Source organism: Plasmodium berghei (assembly GCF_900002375.2).
Source record: "Plasmodium berghei ANKA genome assembly, chromosome: 8".
Lineage (NCBI taxonomy): Eukaryota > Apicomplexa > Aconoidasida > Haemosporida > Plasmodiidae > Plasmodium > Plasmodium berghei.
In genome coordinates, this window is record NC_036166.2 from 858038 (window position 1) to 876452 (window position 18415).

At 20.1% G+C, this 18415-nt stretch overlaps 6 protein-coding genes across 6 annotated transcripts; 3 read left to right on the top strand and 3 right to left on the bottom strand.

Annotated features, from left to right (window-relative positions):
- Window positions 1-944: 944 nt before the first annotated feature.
- Window positions 945-2541, top strand: PBANKA_0821800 (U4/U6 snRNA-associated-splicing factor, putative; the record flags this gene model as incomplete). The annotated part of the gene is made up of 2 exons (XM_034564388.1): window positions 945-1663; window positions 1785-2541. The coding sequence occupies 2 exons, from the start codon at window positions 945-947 to the stop codon at window positions 2539-2541; spliced, it is 1476 nt and encodes a 491-aa protein (XP_034421190.1).
- A 175-nt stretch (window positions 2542-2716) lies between these two features.
- PBANKA_0821900 (ubiquitin-conjugating enzyme E2, putative) lies at window positions 2717-3895 on the bottom strand (the record flags this gene model as incomplete). Its single annotated transcript, XM_034564389.1, has 6 exons — window positions 2717-2782; window positions 2886-3022; window positions 3154-3198; window positions 3342-3434; window positions 3572-3679; window positions 3853-3895. The coding sequence occupies 6 exons, from the start codon at window positions 3893-3895 to the stop codon at window positions 2717-2719; spliced, it is 492 nt and encodes a 163-aa protein (XP_034421191.1).
- A 1601-nt stretch (window positions 3896-5496) lies between these two features.
- On the top strand, window positions 5497-6855 carry PBANKA_0822000 (conserved Plasmodium protein, unknown function; the record flags this gene model as incomplete). Its single annotated transcript, XM_034564390.1, has 5 exons — window positions 5497-5878; window positions 5966-6040; window positions 6149-6330; window positions 6512-6552; window positions 6819-6855. The coding sequence occupies 5 exons, from the start codon at window positions 5497-5499 to the stop codon at window positions 6853-6855; spliced, it is 717 nt and encodes a 238-aa protein (XP_034421192.1).
- PBANKA_0822100 (conserved Plasmodium protein, unknown function) lies at window positions 6852-13933 on the bottom strand (the record flags this gene model as incomplete). Its single annotated transcript, XM_034564391.1, has 7 exons — window positions 6852-7143; window positions 7343-7460; window positions 7597-7766; window positions 7902-7974; window positions 8081-8591; window positions 8722-10475; window positions 10618-13933. The coding sequence occupies 7 exons, from the start codon at window positions 13931-13933 to the stop codon at window positions 6852-6854; spliced, it is 6234 nt and encodes a 2077-aa protein (XP_034421193.1).
- A 1171-nt stretch (window positions 13934-15104) lies between these two features.
- On the top strand, window positions 15105-16706 carry PBANKA_0822200 (conserved protein, unknown function; the record flags this gene model as incomplete). Its single annotated transcript, XM_034564392.1, has 2 exons — window positions 15105-15337; window positions 15482-16706. 2 exons carry the CDS (start codon window positions 15105-15107, stop codon window positions 16704-16706), a joined length of 1458 nt encoding a protein of 485 aa, XP_034421194.1.
- Window positions 16707-17089: 383 nt separating this feature from the next.
- PBANKA_0822300 (NifU-like scaffold protein) lies at window positions 17090-18023 on the bottom strand (the record flags this gene model as incomplete). Its single annotated transcript, XM_034564393.1, has 2 exons — window positions 17090-17274; window positions 17477-18023. The coding sequence occupies 2 exons, from the start codon at window positions 18021-18023 to the stop codon at window positions 17090-17092; spliced, it is 732 nt and encodes a 243-aa protein (XP_034421195.1).
- Window positions 18024-18415: the final 392 nt, after the last annotated feature.

Consider the following 18415-nt stretch of genomic DNA (forward strand, 5'->3'; position numbering starts at 1 on the left):
CAAGTTTGTATGGTTTGTATATTTTTTTTTTTTTTTTTTTTTTTTTTGCAATATAAAATGCTTTAAGTTCAAATCGGGAATAAAAATTATTTTTCGTATTAAATAAAAGAAATTATTTTTATTAAAATAAGGAATTAAAAATTTATTGACATTACAAAAATACTTTTTTTTTATTTAGTGATGTTATGTAGAAATTGCCTGAACAGTCATGTAAATAGTACATACATATAATATTATTATATATTAAATTATTTGTAAAAAAAATATTTTTATACTATTTGTAATAATACAAGTGTACTTAAAGTATATGTGCCGGATATCTGATAAATATATAGTATTATGTATATGGCGCTGATAATACATGTATTAGATAATATTTTATTTGAATTATTCTAAGTTAAAAATATTTATTCTAATTTTTTTATTGTATATAAATAAAAAAATATTAATAAAAATATAACTGATAATATTTATACTTATAAAAAAATCAGGTGGATATATATCCAAATGATAGTGCAACTATATATATGGCTAAAGAAGTTTGAAAATATATATTTTTTCACTTTTTCATTTTTTTTCATTTTTTCACTTTTTTTCACTATTTTTCACTTTTTCACTTTTTTTCACTTTTTTATGTAAGCCATTCCTTACAAAATATAGGAAGCTTAATGATATATTTGCGAAAAAATATTTCCATAAATAATCGAATATATGCACAATTAGAGGAATGTGAATCACCATTTTAATGATTTGGGTTTTTTTTTGCATTGGTATTTATTTTGAATCAAGAATAAAACAATCTAGCAATATATGTGCATGTATGTTTATATACATATGTTGTATGTGTAAAATTTAGGGATAAGGGAAAGATATATATTCATTTCCTTTTACTTTATATTTCTCTGCAAATGTTAATGAAGTGCGACCTTTATATGTTTTAAATTATGAATAATAACCAAGAAAAAAAAAGAAGAAAAGTACATCTAACTAATGAAAATGATATAGATGGAAATAAGAATAAAGAAAGTATAGATAACTATTCATCTGTTAAAAATCCAAATCAATATGATAAATGTTATTATAAAGAAAATGGAGATGGAGAAATAAATAAAAAGTGGTATGCAAATAAATGTGATTTAAATGATAAAGTAAAATTAATTGAAAATGATAAAAAAACGTCTAAGCATTTTTTAATAGAAAAATTAAATGATCAAAGTCTACTATTAAATAAATTAAAAACATTAGAAGAAAACAAATTATATGTAAAAAATATTAATGAAAATTTAACAAAAAAAGATTTTGATAATTTTTTTTCAAATATTATGGGTTATGTAGATACACGAATTATTTTAAACTCATCAAGAAAATCAAAAAAATTTGCATACATAGAATTTGATACTAAACAAAATGCATTAAATTTTTTAGACATGCTAGAAGATAGTGATATTGAGAAATTTAAAAAATTTTTTATTGAAAATAATATTCTTTATGCATGTATATCTGACCCCAAAAAAAATATTTATGAACAAAATAAAATTTTTATTAAATTTATTAATCTAGTTACTCAAACAGATGAAATTATAATTAATCAAATTAAACAATTTCTAATATCCCGTTCTATATCTGTCTTTGACATAAGACTTCTTGGCGATCCCGACTCAAAGTAGGAAATCGGCGCAGGGGAACGTCCAGCTTTACAGCTTCTTTATTTTCTTCATTATTTGTTTCGTTGTTTGTTTCATTATGTATTTCATTATTTGTTTCTCTGTTTTATTTTTTCGAAGGTATGGCTATGTCGAAGTGAAAAACAATGACGATGTGATAAAATGTGTTGAGGAAATAAAACGGTGCATTTTAGGAGACGGAACAACCGAGTGCATTATGAATTATTCCATTCCAATAATAAAAAAAAAAATAATACCAGATATAGAAAAAATTAAAGTAAAGAAAGAAAAAGATAAGCAAATAAAAGATGAAAAAAGAAAAGAAGAAAATAGTGCAGTTATTGTTGTAAAAAATTTACATTATAATACAAGAAAATATAAACTTGAACAATTTTTTCAACAAATTGGAGAAATTGAAAGTATAAATTTAAGTAAAAAAACATCTGAAAAAAATAATAAAAGAAATAAAGGTTATGCTTTTGTAACTTTTAAAAATAGAGATGATGCTACAGCAGCATTAATATTAAATGATTCTATTATAGACGGACGAAATATATTAATATCAAAGTTTATTGATAATATAAAAGATAATCAAAAAGGAGATAAAAAAAAAAACATTAATTATGAACATGGAGATGTTTTGAATGAACAAAATAATCAAAGAAATGCATCAACACATCTCAATGCTTCCAAACGATGGGATAATCCAACGCAAAAAATAAAACATATATATCATGAAAGACAAAAATTTATAGAAAAAAAACGAATAAACTTAAAAGGCGAAGATAACTATATGAATTTAATTATAGAAAAAAAAGCTAACGAACCATCTTGTCCTATGACAAATGATGATTTTAGAAAACTATTTTTTAAATAATTTTTTGAGATTATTCAAATTTACAAGAATTTGATATCCATACACCTTCCCCATAATCATGTAGGAAAAAATTGAAAATGTCAAAGAAGTAGGAAGAATATTCTTTTACCTTAATTATTTACTTTATTATATTTTTTCTTGTTATTTTGTTAGCTTTTTTTTTTTTTTTTTTTTGTTAGCACATTCTTGCTAATGCCCTAACTTTTTTTTTGTACTCGTTAAGATTATTTTTTATTTGTACCTAAATAATTACAATGAATTTACAAAAATAATAAATAGGTGTATATATATATGGAATAATATAAATGTAGAAATTATATATTTATATTTTTTTGAAAGAATACCGCTGCATCTATATTGGCAGGTGATTCTAAATTGGGTTCATTTAACATGGAAATTACACTAACTAAAATTCCTTCAACAGACCAGATTGGTCTCCATCTTTCTTCTGGTTTTTCTTGTTCATTATAAATGTCAATACCTGAACATTTTATAAAAAAATTAGAGAAATCAGCAAAGTTTCATATATTGCTATATATATATAACATTGTTTACTTCTATTTATATGTTTTATCACTTTTTTTAATTTCTTATCATTTTTTATTATCATACCTGGGGGGTGTAATATGCTTATACAAACTCTGCCGTCAGGATAAACTATTTAAAAGAAAATAAAAATAGTTAAAAATATATGAGACGAATTATAACAAAAAAAATATATTGAATGAATATATAAAATAAATAACTAAATTAATATAAAAAAAATTTATAAAATTAAAAAAAAAAAATTTATATTTAACCATTTGGATGCCACATTTCTTGGTTGAATTTCATTTGAGGTGGTTGATTTGGAAAATTTGAAGGAAATGATAAAGTGGCATTATATATTCCTCCTATTTAATGAAGCCATAAAAGTAAATATATGTAACTTGTTTTAAAACAAAATTATGATTTATTAATTTGTATTGGTGTGGAAGTATATAAAAAAGTCTTATACATACATATATATATATATTTTTTCTTTTTTAACCCTCATATAAAGTATTTTTTGGGCCTTCAAAACATACATTCCATTCAAAAAAATTTGAATCATCTACAAGTCCAACTGAAAAGCCAACATTGTGATCTCTTGAAAGTTCTGCAATTGAAAAAAAGTTTGATTATATAAAAAAATTAATTTATATATATGTGCATGTACGTACATGGGATTGTTTTAAAAATATGGTATTTTTTTAGGGTTTGGTAGAAAAAAAAAAGGAAAATATGTACAACATTCAGATATACATAGATTTATAAGGATAATATTTATACCTATAAATTGCTTTTTCAGAAGCTCTTTAGCTATGTTTGCCATTTTTTTTTTACAAAATAGTATTTATAAAGGAAAAATATATAATTGGTATTTTTCTATATAAGGTTATTTAAAAAAAATAGATAAAATTAACAATAATAGTTTTCTTTGCCTTATAAAATATTTTGGTAACATATCATAATTTTCTTATCCATTGATTGTGTATACATATATATAGACTAAATAAAAAATATATGTTTTTTTTTTTTGAAACCAATTAAAATTGTACATAAAATTTATATATGGTTGTACATATAAATTATATGTATGTACATGTCAAATAGGTACATATATTATTATACTTATTTCTCCGAAAAAAATTGTACTTTTATAAAGAAAAAATATATATTTTTTATAATAAAATAGTTAAGTCTATCTTTTTTTTTATTTTTCTCTATAATTTTTTTTACCTATTGTACTTAAAATGTCATTTTTTTATTTCTTTAATATGTGTAATGTATTTTTATGCATTCTTAACCTCGTATATATACATATAACGAATTTGAATTTACAATACATACAGTTTTTTTATATAAAAACTAAATATTGATCATGAACTTATTTCTCAGCATTTATCCAATAATTATGTTTAATAAAAAAGAAAAATAATTTAATTAAATTAAGAGCAAACGTGTGTTTCATTGTTTTTCCATTTCAATAAAAATATGTTATATATCTAATAATTGTACCCAATAGATATATGGACTCTTTTTTCAATTTTGCATATTATGCAATTTTACATATTTTATTTTGCTTTGTTTTATAAACATGCATTCCATAGGCATAAAATATGTGCATAATTTTACAAACTGTAATAATATTTTTACATATCGAAAAATAAGCATAGGCAAAATACAATTTTTGATGAAGTATGGTTATATATTATATTAATTCAGAATTGGAAATAAAAAATAAACATTTTGTTATTTTCCAAACATTTTTTTTTGTATACGAAAAAACAGACAAGAATAATTAATTCAATCAATTATATTAAACTTAGGATTTAAAAAATAAAAAAATAAGTAAAGGATATATGAGTATTTGTTTTTTACAATTTATTATAGGTGTAAAAAATGTTTTATATTTAGGTTTCAATTTATGTTAACATGTTTTTTAACATTAAAAAAATGCAACCATTTAATATAATAATGTGTAGGTAAATTTGAATGTTGGTAAAAATATTTTTCATTTATTTGTATTTCACAAAGGACCAGTGCATAAAAATAAATTAAGAATTATGCAATCGTTTATTTTATATTATCCTTTGTATGTGTTAAAACATTTTTTTACAAATAATAAATAACAGCAAATTTATAAGGCTATAATAATTTTTTATAAAATATAAGTAAAAATTATTATTTTTTCTTTGCGATATTACTCAAAAAAATTGTTTTTTATGATAATAATTTTGATTATAATCGACCCTTTGTTTATTATTTATAATTATGCTAGCATTTTCGTGTGTATATTTATTTTTATGTAATTAATTTATTTGACATTATTTTACAAGTTTTACTATTTATGCATTTTTCTGTACCATTCATCAAGTCCTTATGTAGGAAATAAAATAAATATATAAATTATGATAATAAAATGGTGAAAAAATGAATCAGAGTTTATTGAAATGGCATAAGAAAAATGATAACAATATAAAGATCGAAAAAATAAATTTATTTAGTGAAAATTTTAGTATGAACTATGTTTTAGATCAATTATTCAACAAGTTTGATGAAAAAAAACATCTTTTATGTGATATTAATAATGAAATATTAAATTCACAAAGAAGAAAAAAAAAATTAAATAAATATGAACATAACTTAATACATAATCAAACTAATATTATATTACATACAAAATATAATTATAATAAACTAACCAATATAAATTATGTTAAATATTATTTACCTTATTGTATTCAACCTAAAACAAATAACACCGATATATGTCCTTTAAAGAAATGCTTCCAAAAATATACAAAGAAAGAAAGTATAACACCATATTTTTATATATACATATTTATAATGCATAGACATGTTCACACACATATTGATTGTATATTTTTTTTTTCTTTAGACATTTTAAGAGAAGTTAATATAAAGAAAAAATTAACTCAATATAGGATTATCGAATTTATTAAAAAATACACAGGTAACACTATTTATCTTTTTTATTTAATTTTTTTTAAATTAGGCAATATTTTTTATTCCGCATTTTTAACAATTGTTGAATATTTACTAATAATAATTTTTTTAATAGGAAAAATTAAAAGTGATAATATTTTACATAAAGAAGTTTCCAAGCTATATAATAAAAATTCTAGAATTGAAATATATTTAAAAAATGGAAAATATAACAAAACTTATTTTGACATAGCAATTGGAAATATTGTTTTTTTTGATTGTTTAATAAATATTTTACTAGAAGACGTTACATATATTGTATGAATAAAAAATATATAATTATTTATCATGTATTTTATTTATTAAGCTGTGCATATATTTTATATAAATACATGAAAAATTGCCAATTCTCATTATTGTCTATTATGTTTTTATAAGTAATTCATAATTTTATTTAATATAGTTCTTTATATGGAATTGCGTTTTGTTTTTTTTATAGAGTGGTGGAAAACCTCAGCACATTCCCTGGATATTTATTCAGTAATAATAGCAAAATAATAAAGAATTAAAATAATAAAGAATTAAAATAATAAAGAATTAAAATAATAAAGAATTAAAATAATAAAGAATTAAAATAATAAAGAATTAAAATAATAACGAATTAAAATAACAACGAATTAAAATAATAAAAGAAAAAACAAACGTTTAAAAAAGGCAAACAGAATGAGAAGCATATATCATATATATGCATGTGCATAACAATATATTATTATGAACATTTTTTATGAACATTTTTTTATGAACAGGTCAGGTAGTATTTTATTTTTAAAGAAATTGAATTAATTAGAAAGAAAATTAAAAATATTTCTTTTATTTTCATTCAAGCATGAATAACATAACTGAGTCGAGCTTTCGTCAAGCAATGATAAAATAATTTGGAATATATTTTTAAGAGCTTTTTTTTCTTCATATTTATCTTCATCCATTGTATTTTTTTTAACAAGTATGTTATAAATGTCTATAATTTTAATTAATATGGGATAGGCAATTTTCGACAAATTTATTATTTCTTTATTTTTTTTCAACAATTGAGCGAAACCATTAGCATTGCGAAGTAGCAATTTGTTTACCCTAAATGAAAGAAATAATAAATAAAAATAATTTTATTATTTTAAAGTCAGGTATTTTTAATAGGTATATAGGCAAGTTATTGCCTGTTGAAAATGCACACATATCATTCCATTTTTTTCGTAATGCATTATTTATTCACAAATTCACAATTTATAGTATTAACAAACTTATATACTTTATCTAATATTATAAAACAAACCTGCTGTCAAGATATAGAACTGAATCTATATATGAGCAAAAAAAGTTTATACCATATCCACTTTTCTTTACTATTTCAATGATTGTTTTATGAGAATTTGTTATTTTCTCGTTAATTTCTAAAAATATAAAAAGAAAAAAAAATAAGTGTGTAAGTTGGGATTTAAATATGTATCATATATATTTTTTTTTTTTTGGGGGAAAGGGGGGGATTAGAATAAAATATGCATATATTCATTTCTATTTTCTGCTTACGTATATTAAAAAATTCATATAATATTGTAAAAAGTTGGTGACTAATTAAATACAAATAAAACTTGTTTTTTTCGAATATATGGGAATTATTTATAATATAAAAATGCGTCATAAAAACGTTTTCCAATTTATCATTTTCTTTATCATTGATTTTTGATATTTGCTTTTTTCTACAATAAAAAAAAAAAAAATTAATTAAATGAGGAAATTTCGCTGTTTATATCTGCAAACACAATAGTCCCCAAAAAAAAAGTTACGCTGACAAAATGAAATTTTAATTTTAATTTTTTTTTTATTTTTATTACAATAAATCCAATGTTCTAATAATAAGACTACAATAATTAGTTACAAATACAAATAAGGAGGAATATTTGTTGTCTGAAAAATTAAAGGAATATACATTATATTTTAATAAAATATGATAATACATTAAGATATATTTTGGATAGAAATAAATTGAAAATATGTAATAAGTATTTCTTACTCTTTGAGGACATTTTCATTTTAATGAAAAAAAAAACAAAAAGTTGTGACAATTTATAAATAAGATGGGATAATAGAAAAAATATCTGAGTGTTATGAAAAATTTGTTTGCAATCAAGTATTTGATTTATATACTTTAAGAAAGAAAAATAAATATTTGTAAAAGATATAAGATTGTCTATTTTTTTTTCAAGAAATATAGCATGTGATACAAACTGTGGATTATTTGTATAAATAAATATTAATGTTATTATATGTATATTTGAAAAATATAAAAAATTTTTAATTTCTTTTTCTTTTGTATAAAAATCGTTAATTTTCTGATAAATATATGCTAATATATTTTTGACATCATCAACTGTAAAATTTATAAAATTAAAAATATTTTTAATCAAATCATTAAATTTTAAGCAAACAAAAACTGAATTTATTTCTTGACATTCTACTAATATTTTATTATAATTAAATAAAAAATCATATATAATTATACATTCTTTTTTATTCTGTTCTTCCTTAAAATTATAAATAGAGTTATTTAAATTGTGTGATAATAACAGTTTAAAAAATATTATTAAATTAGGTATATTAAGTAAATTGTTCTTTATATTTTTTTTTTTTTTTTTTTTTTTTCTCATTTACTACGTTTTCACTGTCTATATCCTCTATTTTTGTATTTTCAAAATTAAATAAATTAAATACAAAAATTGTAGAAACAAACGTTTTATATTCTGCTTGAACTGAACAAAACATTTCTTTTATGTTAAAGCTTTTGAACATGTTAATAATTTTAAGGATATATTCATTAGTATTATAGTTAAATACACCATGATCTATAATAAATGATAAAAATATAAATTCAATAAGTTCTAAAAAAAATTCATTTAATTTTATCATTTCCTTTCTACTATCATTTAGCAGTGTTATGATAAATTCCTTTAATTTAATTAACAATTCATCTATTTTAGAATTCTGATCATTACTACACATTTTATTTCCTTCTGTTTTTTCTTTAGGAATATTTTCAAACATTGAATTAGTCAAATATGCAATATCTTCGTCATTAATGTTTGATAATTCATTCCCTTCGTTTTCCTTACTAATTTTATCATATATTAATATAAAATATTTAATAAAAAAAATAAAGCACATTTTTATTTTTTCATTTTTTATGAATATTTTATTAAGCTTTTTGTGCTTATCTTTTTTATTTTCTTCCTCATTTTTTGAGATATCAACGAAATTACAAGACATAATTATTTCAGATGTTTTATCAGTATTTTTTTTTTTTTCTGAATCTACATTCGTTTCTTTTTCATCGCTTAAGTATGTTTTCTCATTTTTTGCTATGTTTATAAAAAATATGTGGAAAAATAACTTCATGGCTAGCAAATTATTATTTCTGAAACTATTTTTTTTATTCGCTATAATACGCTGTTTTTCAATTTTAAATACATAAAAAGATAATTTTATAAAAATAGAAATTGTCAATTGATTTTGTTCTTGGAAATTTATTTCGTGTAAATGTTTTATAAAACAATTTAATATATTTATTAAAATTTGTTCATAATAAATGTTATAATAATTATAATTTTCTAATATTGTTGATAATAATGTATATAAATTTCTTTCCATTCCTTGTATATCATTAAAAGCAGTAAATATGCCAGTTAAAAAAATTAAACTTTTTTGATCTATAGATTTATTTATATTTTTTCCTTTTAATTGATCAGAAAATATTTTTATTTCAATTTGAAAATAATTTTTCATATTATCATAGAATATACTCATCATGTTGTTTTTAAAATTGGTATAATTATTATATTCTTTATAATTCTCATTTTCATTATTATTTTCTGTTCTGTCTAACTTTTTATTTATAGCTAATATTATTTTTTTTTTCAAATTAAATTGTTCATACCAATCATTTTGATAAATAAATTGTTCATTTTTTTTTATTAGCATTTTTGCATAAAAAATATAATTTGCTTCATTAATATTGTTATTATCATCTTCTTTATCCACAATACTATTCAAATTAAAAGTAGAGTTGCAATTTTTTATAATTAAAATAGCATGTAGAATAAATAGTTCAGCAAATAATTCATATAATTTCCTATTTTCTTGAATAATATTAATAAAATATATAAAAATTTTATAATTATAATATGTTTTTATTATATTTATATCAATATACAATATTCGAATAAAATTCATATATAGCTCTTCAAAATTTTTGTCACCTTGAAATATTTTACATAAATAAGGATAGTTATAAATAAAAAAGTAACAAATAACATTGCATATTCTTTTCTTCATTATGTATTTATAGTTTTCCAATGCATTTTTTTTTAAAATGTTTGTGATTATCGTGAGGTTGTCCAGAAGGTTGTTCTTATCTGCCAGGGGTAAAGGTATAAATAATAAATAACAAATACTAAATATATATATGCGTGTGTGTGCGTGTGCAAGTTCACAAAAATATAATATATAAAAAATTTATGTACAGTTTTATACAATGCAAACTTATTTATGCTATACCCAACAATCCAAACTCAGCAAAATGTATGTAAAAAAAAAGGGTTTCAAGATTAAGGTGTAATATATCAAAAAATTTTCGAATATCTCCTTTATTCACCGAGTGGTGATATATAGCTTCAATATTAGTAAAACAATTTTGTAATAAAGATATAATTGCGCATAATTTATTTTTCACGTTTTGATTTTCTTGCATTTTTTTGCTATCTTTTGATTTGTTATTTAACAAAGAAAATGTTGTTAATCTTGATATATTATATAAAAAAAAAATATAAATATATATACTATATTCATAATTATATAGTCGCTTGTCAATTAATTTTCCCCTGACTTGTTCATAAAAAATAACTATATTATTTTTTTTTTTTAAATATAAAACTAATATTTGTTCAATAAAATTTAAAAAAATATCACTTATATTTCCTTTATTTATTGATTTCATATAGCAACAAATAATATACTCCAATGTTTCAATATTAATAAACATTGATTGATATGTCCATTCGTATTTTTTTATAGATCCTTTGTCATTTCCTTCTAAGGTATTAATATTTTCTGTGTAGTTATGTACTTGATAAATCGTATTATTTGAAGTTATGTTATTATTTTTTATCAAAGAAATAATTTTTTCCAATAATATATTAAATTCATTTATATAAGATTCATATATCGTGATAAAATACTGAAACAAATCAATTGATTGGTCTATTAATTTATTCATATTATTTTTTATTACATTTAAAAATATAGGATTTAACAAAAAACTTATTATTCTATATTTATTTTGTTTATTCTTATAATGCCCACCAGAATAAATATAGACAAATTTAAAAAAATCTTCAAGCTTAAAAATGTTAATATATACATTTAAAATATTTTTAATAATACAATCATTAAAACAATAAATAATATCTTGAAATTTTTTTTGTTTGTTAATAGGTATTGATCCGCTTACTATATTACATTTATTTATATTTGAATATTTATTTTTTGTAATAATTTGTTTAATAAATGAAAAAAAAGTAAAAAATATAACTTTATGTGTTTTAATATTAATATATACAATATTGAATAAATTAGTTTGACATAAATATATTAAATAATTTATGTATGCTATATTTTTTATTTTTATTTTTTTTTTTTCATTTAATTTTAGTGTAAAAATTTTAGCTACAACATCGTTAGTGTTATTTTTGTCATTTTGTTTTTCGTCAGTTTTGTGATATTTTTTTATCCATGGTGTACATGTAGAAAATATTTCCTTTAAATTATAATTATAAAATATTACATGTGGTTTTCCCTTTATATATATTTTTCCATATTGTTTATTAAAATTTGTAGAATCTTGATCGTTTTTATTTTTTGAATCAATTTCCCGTAGAGCTCCAATGTTGTTAATTTTATTTGTATCCATCAAACTATTCAATGCAGATTCAAAAATATATTTTACAAAATATAACAAATTATATGATAAATAAGTATCTTTTTTTATGTCTACTTTTTTGTTTAAATAATATAAAATTTTAAATATAATTTTAGAATATTCTATAATAATTAGAATATTACTATATATTTCTTTATCAGAAATATAATAAATTGTATTATCAAAATCATAATATGATTTAGGTATTTTTATTTTTATATTTTCAAAATATTCATCTTCCTTTTTGTTCAAAATTAGTCTATTTTCTTGTCTTCGCAATATAGTGTCATTTTCGTATTGTTTTTCTTCCAGTTTTTTATTATTTTTATTAATTTTATTATTTTGTGATTTTATATGTGAGTGTGTATTATTTTCCTTATCATCTGGCTTTATCTTATCGACGTTAAATAATTTAGAGTATTCATTTTTAACAATTTTATTAGTATATACATTTAATTGGAAATGTGGAATTAAAATAAACAATAAAAAAAAATTTTGAATATATGAAGAATGCAAATTGTCTGTTTTTGTAATAAAAAATTTGATTATATAAATTAATATTTTTATACATCCTTTAATTTTTTCAATATTAAAAAATTTATGTTTTTGATTTAAATCATAATCATTTTCAAAAAAATATTGTATTTTCTCTTTTTTATTTTTATTCAAATTTATAGGACAATTTAATTTTTTATTCTGGCCATCATATAAAAAACAAGGTTTGTCATTCGATATTTTATTTATTATTAAATAAATAATTTCAAATATTTTTTCATTTTCCCCAAAATTAAAATAATTATAATTTATATTTAGTTTATATTTTTTTTTTAAATATTGTATGTATTGATTTTTAAAATAATTATAATTAATATTTTCAAAGTTTGTAATAACAATTTTTTTAATATTATCTTTTAATATATATAAATTGTTAATAATAATGTTACACATTTTTCTATTATTGTATTTCCTTTTCATAATAGACAATTCTTCTATATAATCACATATATAACTATACAACCCAAATAAATTATTATAAAATGCGTATATTTTTATATCGTTTGTTATTAATTTTGAACTTTTTAAATATAAACTAAAAATATTATTAACATAAATAATATATTCATATATTTTTTTAAAATTACATAAATCATAGGGTGTGCTCTGATTTGTTTCATATTCTTTCTCATTTTCAATTTTTCTTTTTTTACAAAATGATACTTCTTTTGAAAATTTTATCGACGCTACATCCTTGTAATTAATGTCTAGTTTTTTTCGTTTTCTCGCTAGCAATTGTTCATTATCTGTATCATTATCTGTATCATTATCTGTATCATTATCTGTATCATTATCTGTATCATTATCTGTATCAGTATCGGTATCAGTATCTGTATCACCTTCCGTTTGAATTCCTTCTTGCTTAAGTTTTGTTCCCAATGTATAACTTGTTTTTGGGTAATTATCACACATTTTATTATTAGAAAATGCTTCTATTAATATAATTACTGATTCAAACAAACAACTGAATAAAATGGTTGGATTTATATGGGCATGATCATATTTATTAATCAAATATAATATATTATTTATATTTTTCAATTTTGTATTATTATTTTTTTCTAATATAATTTTCAAATTTATAGAATTTAAAATTTTATCTAAAATCATAACTTCAACATTTAGTTCATTTTCTGATATGGATTCTAAAATTATATATATTAGTTTGTAACTTTCATCTTGGAAAAATTTTAAATTTATATTTGACAATACTCCTATATAATATTGGATATTATTTATAACTTCTTTTCTTATTTCTGATTTTTTTAACCCTTTTAATTTTTCTAACAAATACTTATTGGAGCTTTCCGCTTGTAAAGTATCTAATCTTATTCCGTTCATTTTGTTTAGTGTTATGCAAAAAAAAAAAAGGTTCTTAAATATTATAATGATAAATTTAATTAATAAAAATTTTTATAATAAATAAGAAAAACATAACACAAATAGGCCTTAACATGATATCCACGTTAATTCCCAATTAGTGTTTTGAACAAATGAAACCAAAATTGGGCTTGAAAATGAGATGTAGTATTATTAAAACAAAGTATAATAAACATATATGTATATATCCATGTACATAACATGTTATATCTACATTTTAAAGAGTTCTGTTAGCAAACAAATTAAGAGAATATATAACATCCAAGTTAGTAAAATGCTATTCCCATATAATATATAACATAAACAAAATGAAGGACACTATAATTAACTATATCAAACGAAGCTACCATTATGTTTGCATTTTTAATGTAAAATTCACTATTTAATTAATAATATGCAAAAATAAATTTAAAAATAATGTTCATATAAATAATTGCTAAAAAAATACAAGATTGTATCACAAATCAGCAAAAATAAAATTCATTCTTGCCCTCAAAAAAAATATTTATAAATATTAAAATTGTTAAAATTGTTAAAATTGTTAAAATTGTTAAAAATTATAAATATTATAAATGTTAAAAATAAAGTTGAAAAAATATACTTGTACTAGTAACCACAATGAGCTAAATTTTTTTTTCTTTTTTCCCTCAATAATAATCCGTTTATTTTATTTGGTAAAACACGGGAAAAATTGCTATATGGAATATATGGAAAAAAATATATCTCACATTTTATATATTCATTTAAAAGAAAAATGTGAAAAATGAAAAAAAAAAAATTGACAATGATATTATTAAATATTACAATATGGATATTTTGATGAAATAAATCAAAAGATTGTAAAAAAACTATATTTTTTATTAAATCAAAATAAAACATTTGAAATTATAGAATATGAAGAAATTTCATTCCATTCTTTTTTTTTGTATATTTAGGTTAAATAGAAAATCCTAATTTATGTGTGCATTCATTGATATAAATAAGATATCTCTGTTTATGAATATATGTAGGAACATCAATAGATTGAGTTAATATTTATAATGTGTTTTTTTTTGTCGTTTATCATTTCATATTCCATATTTGGTGTAATATAATAATTTATTTGAATATATTATAAATCAATTATAATAATATGAACATCAAATTGACAAAAAATATAAAAAGGCAACATATGATATTTCATTTATCAAAGAAATATATAGCAACTGAATCCATAGTAAAAAACAGCTTTTTAACAAAAGAATTTTATGATGAAAAAAAAAAAAAAAAAGTTGACCTTTTTGATTTTGTTCCACCCCAAAATTTTGTATCCTCATATTTTCAGAAATTAGACAAATGCTATTCAAACCCAAGATCCATATTGCGGTAAAAAATAATTTTTATTTTTATATCAATATTTCATATTGTTTATAATAATGTCGTATTTTTGTTCTTTGATATCTTTAAAAGTTCCTTTAAATATTTTTCATTTTAAACTTTTTTTTTTTAAATTATATTACACGAATATAGACTATATAAAGATTATATTAAAAGAGAGGATTATCCAAACTATAATTGGATAGTTCGATGTTTTTGCCAACTTTCAAATGTCTTTGGGTTCAATTCTTTTTGGGCCACAAAAGATAAACAAGCCATACATGAATTAAAGTTATTCAAATATCTAATATATGATTTAATTGAAGGGAAAGAACACATAAAAGATCGGCATTGTCCCAGATTATTATATGCTATGTGTTGTTTAGATTATCGATGTTATTTTTTACTTTCAACTATTTTAGAAATAATAGAAAATAATATTGATAAATATAGAGTTCCTACATTATGTATGATAAGTTTTTCTTTATCTTATTTAGGATTAGTAAATAAAGATATTCAATTTGGTTCTGAAAATCATTTATCGAGAAGTTATAATACTATTATGAAAATTTTAGAAAATATATATGAACGAAAAAATGAAGCCTTAAATGATACTACTAATTTTTGTTGGGCTTTGTTAGGATATGTTATAGTAATAAATAATTTATATGAATTTCCTAAAAATCGTTTAAGTTTTTTGCCTGAAATTTTGCGAAATGCATGCAACGGTTTAACAAAAGAAAATATTTCAGAAACTGGATGGGTTCAATATTTTCTTTACATAACTTTATATTGTTGTGATGTTGAAAAACCTCCAAATGAATCAGAAATAAAACAAAGTATTCCATATTTTATACAAGAATATCTGCATCTAAAATGGCTAGATAATATACTTATTACATCTCAAAACCAGGGTTCAGAAAAAATGCAATTAGAAGTAGAAAATATTATACAAAAATTACAATTAAAAAATTTTTTTATTAATTTATCAGTTGGGCGCCCAATAGATGAGCAACATTGTTTTTTTACTTCTCATTTTTATAAACCTTTAAATTTATGTATCGAATATGATTATTTCCATCCAATAGGATTAAATAGACCCTTAGTCAATGGTATATTAACATTAAAAAATCGAATTTTTAAAAAATTTAATTTGAATGTTGTTAATATACATAAATGTTATTGGGATCTTTTGAAAGATGAACAAAAAGAACAACAATTAATTAAAATAATTGAAACATTTCAAACTAAACATAATAGAGAAAATAATTCAGAAACAGAATTATATAAAGAAAAAAAATTTGATTCAAATCTAGTTCATTTAAAACACCAGCGAGTTAAATTTCATAATTGGCCCCCTGAGCATATTACAATTTAAATGAATATTCTATTCATATATTTCATTACATAGATATAGTACATTGTCTAAATATCTTTTATTGTTTTATCCTTCTATATGCCACTAAACAGCAAAAAAATATTATTAATAATAATTGATATTTTTGCACTATTTTATTATTTCGTTATTTTTTGGGGGTATATTATCCAATGCTAGTTTTGGTTGTTTGACGTGGCCATTTTTTTTGTACTTTTTATCTTATTATTTTATTTTTTTTAATTAAATTTGTACAATTTCCTCATAAAATAATGCAAATAATACTCCAAAAAATAATAAAAAAAATGCGAAAAAAAATGACCAAATCGACAAATGATGAGATTAGATTGACTAGCCGCTGGTATAACTGTCTAAACATCATATTTTTAATTTTCAAAATTAACAGTTAATGTTGGAAAATTTTGTTTTAATCTTCCAGTAATTTCAGTTTTAATATTATGAGGTATATTTACTTCCTTATCTTCATTTTCTATATTTTTAAACACCAGCATAACGCTATTATTAATATTTTCTTTGTTGTTTATCATCTCTTTAATTACTAATTTGATTTCTGAGAATAAATAAAAGTAAAAAAATGACAATATGTATATAGTAAAATGTATAATACAAATGCATATGTGTGTATATATAGTGATAACGGTAAAACGTTTTTTCACTTTTATTTTCAATGATTTCAAAATATTTCTATCTATTTAATAATTTTTTTTTCAAACTAATTTTAGCTAGATAGCTATTTTTTTTTTATGACTTACTAAGAAAATCAAAATATGGTTTCAGATCACTTAAACAATTTAGAATATTTTCTTCGTTAATTTCATCAAAATTTATAATTATTACATTTGGTTCTTTATTTCCAGGACCTCGAATATACATTTTTAAAGTTTTTTTTATAACCTGTGACACAGTTACACTATTTGAGCTACACGTGATACAATTTCCTAATAAGCGTATATATAAATCATTACCCTTTATGTCTACTAATTCAACATCACCATTATCTATTTGTAATTTGGGGCGTATTAAATTTAAAACCTTTTCAGTATTTTCTGGATTTAATTCGTAATGTAATTCTTCATCTTGTTTTTCATTTAATGATAATATTTTAAGTTTAGAATGTTTATTTTTAGTTTGTACAGTTGTTTTATTTCTGTGTGCATTAACCCCCCCACTATTGATATTATCACATCCATTATATAAAAATGATAAATTTGATTTTGTATATTTCAAACTGGCTATATTTTTTGCACACAAAAAATAGAAGAATAAAGTAACCTTCATGGAAGCGATACTGTATTTCATTTTACTCACAAAAATAAGCACATGATTGTTTTCACTTTTGTATTTTTTTAAATTCATTAATAAATATCTAAGAATATGCTATATATTATCCATATATTAAAAATGTGTATATGTTTGGAAATGGAAAAAATATAGAAATATAAAAAATTAATCTAATTGGCCTTTATATGAAAATATGATTATGCAAATATCTATTCATTTTAAAATGCTTAGTAATATACAAATTTGTTTACTTTTATATTTTTTAAAAAATATTTTTTTTATATTTAACTTTTTTTATAATTATTATTTTTCAATAATGAGGCTATTCTGTTATCTTTATATATATTTTTTTGCTTAATTGCCAACTCTCCGTTTTCTTTAGTTTTATTCGTCACATAGTTAATTTTATT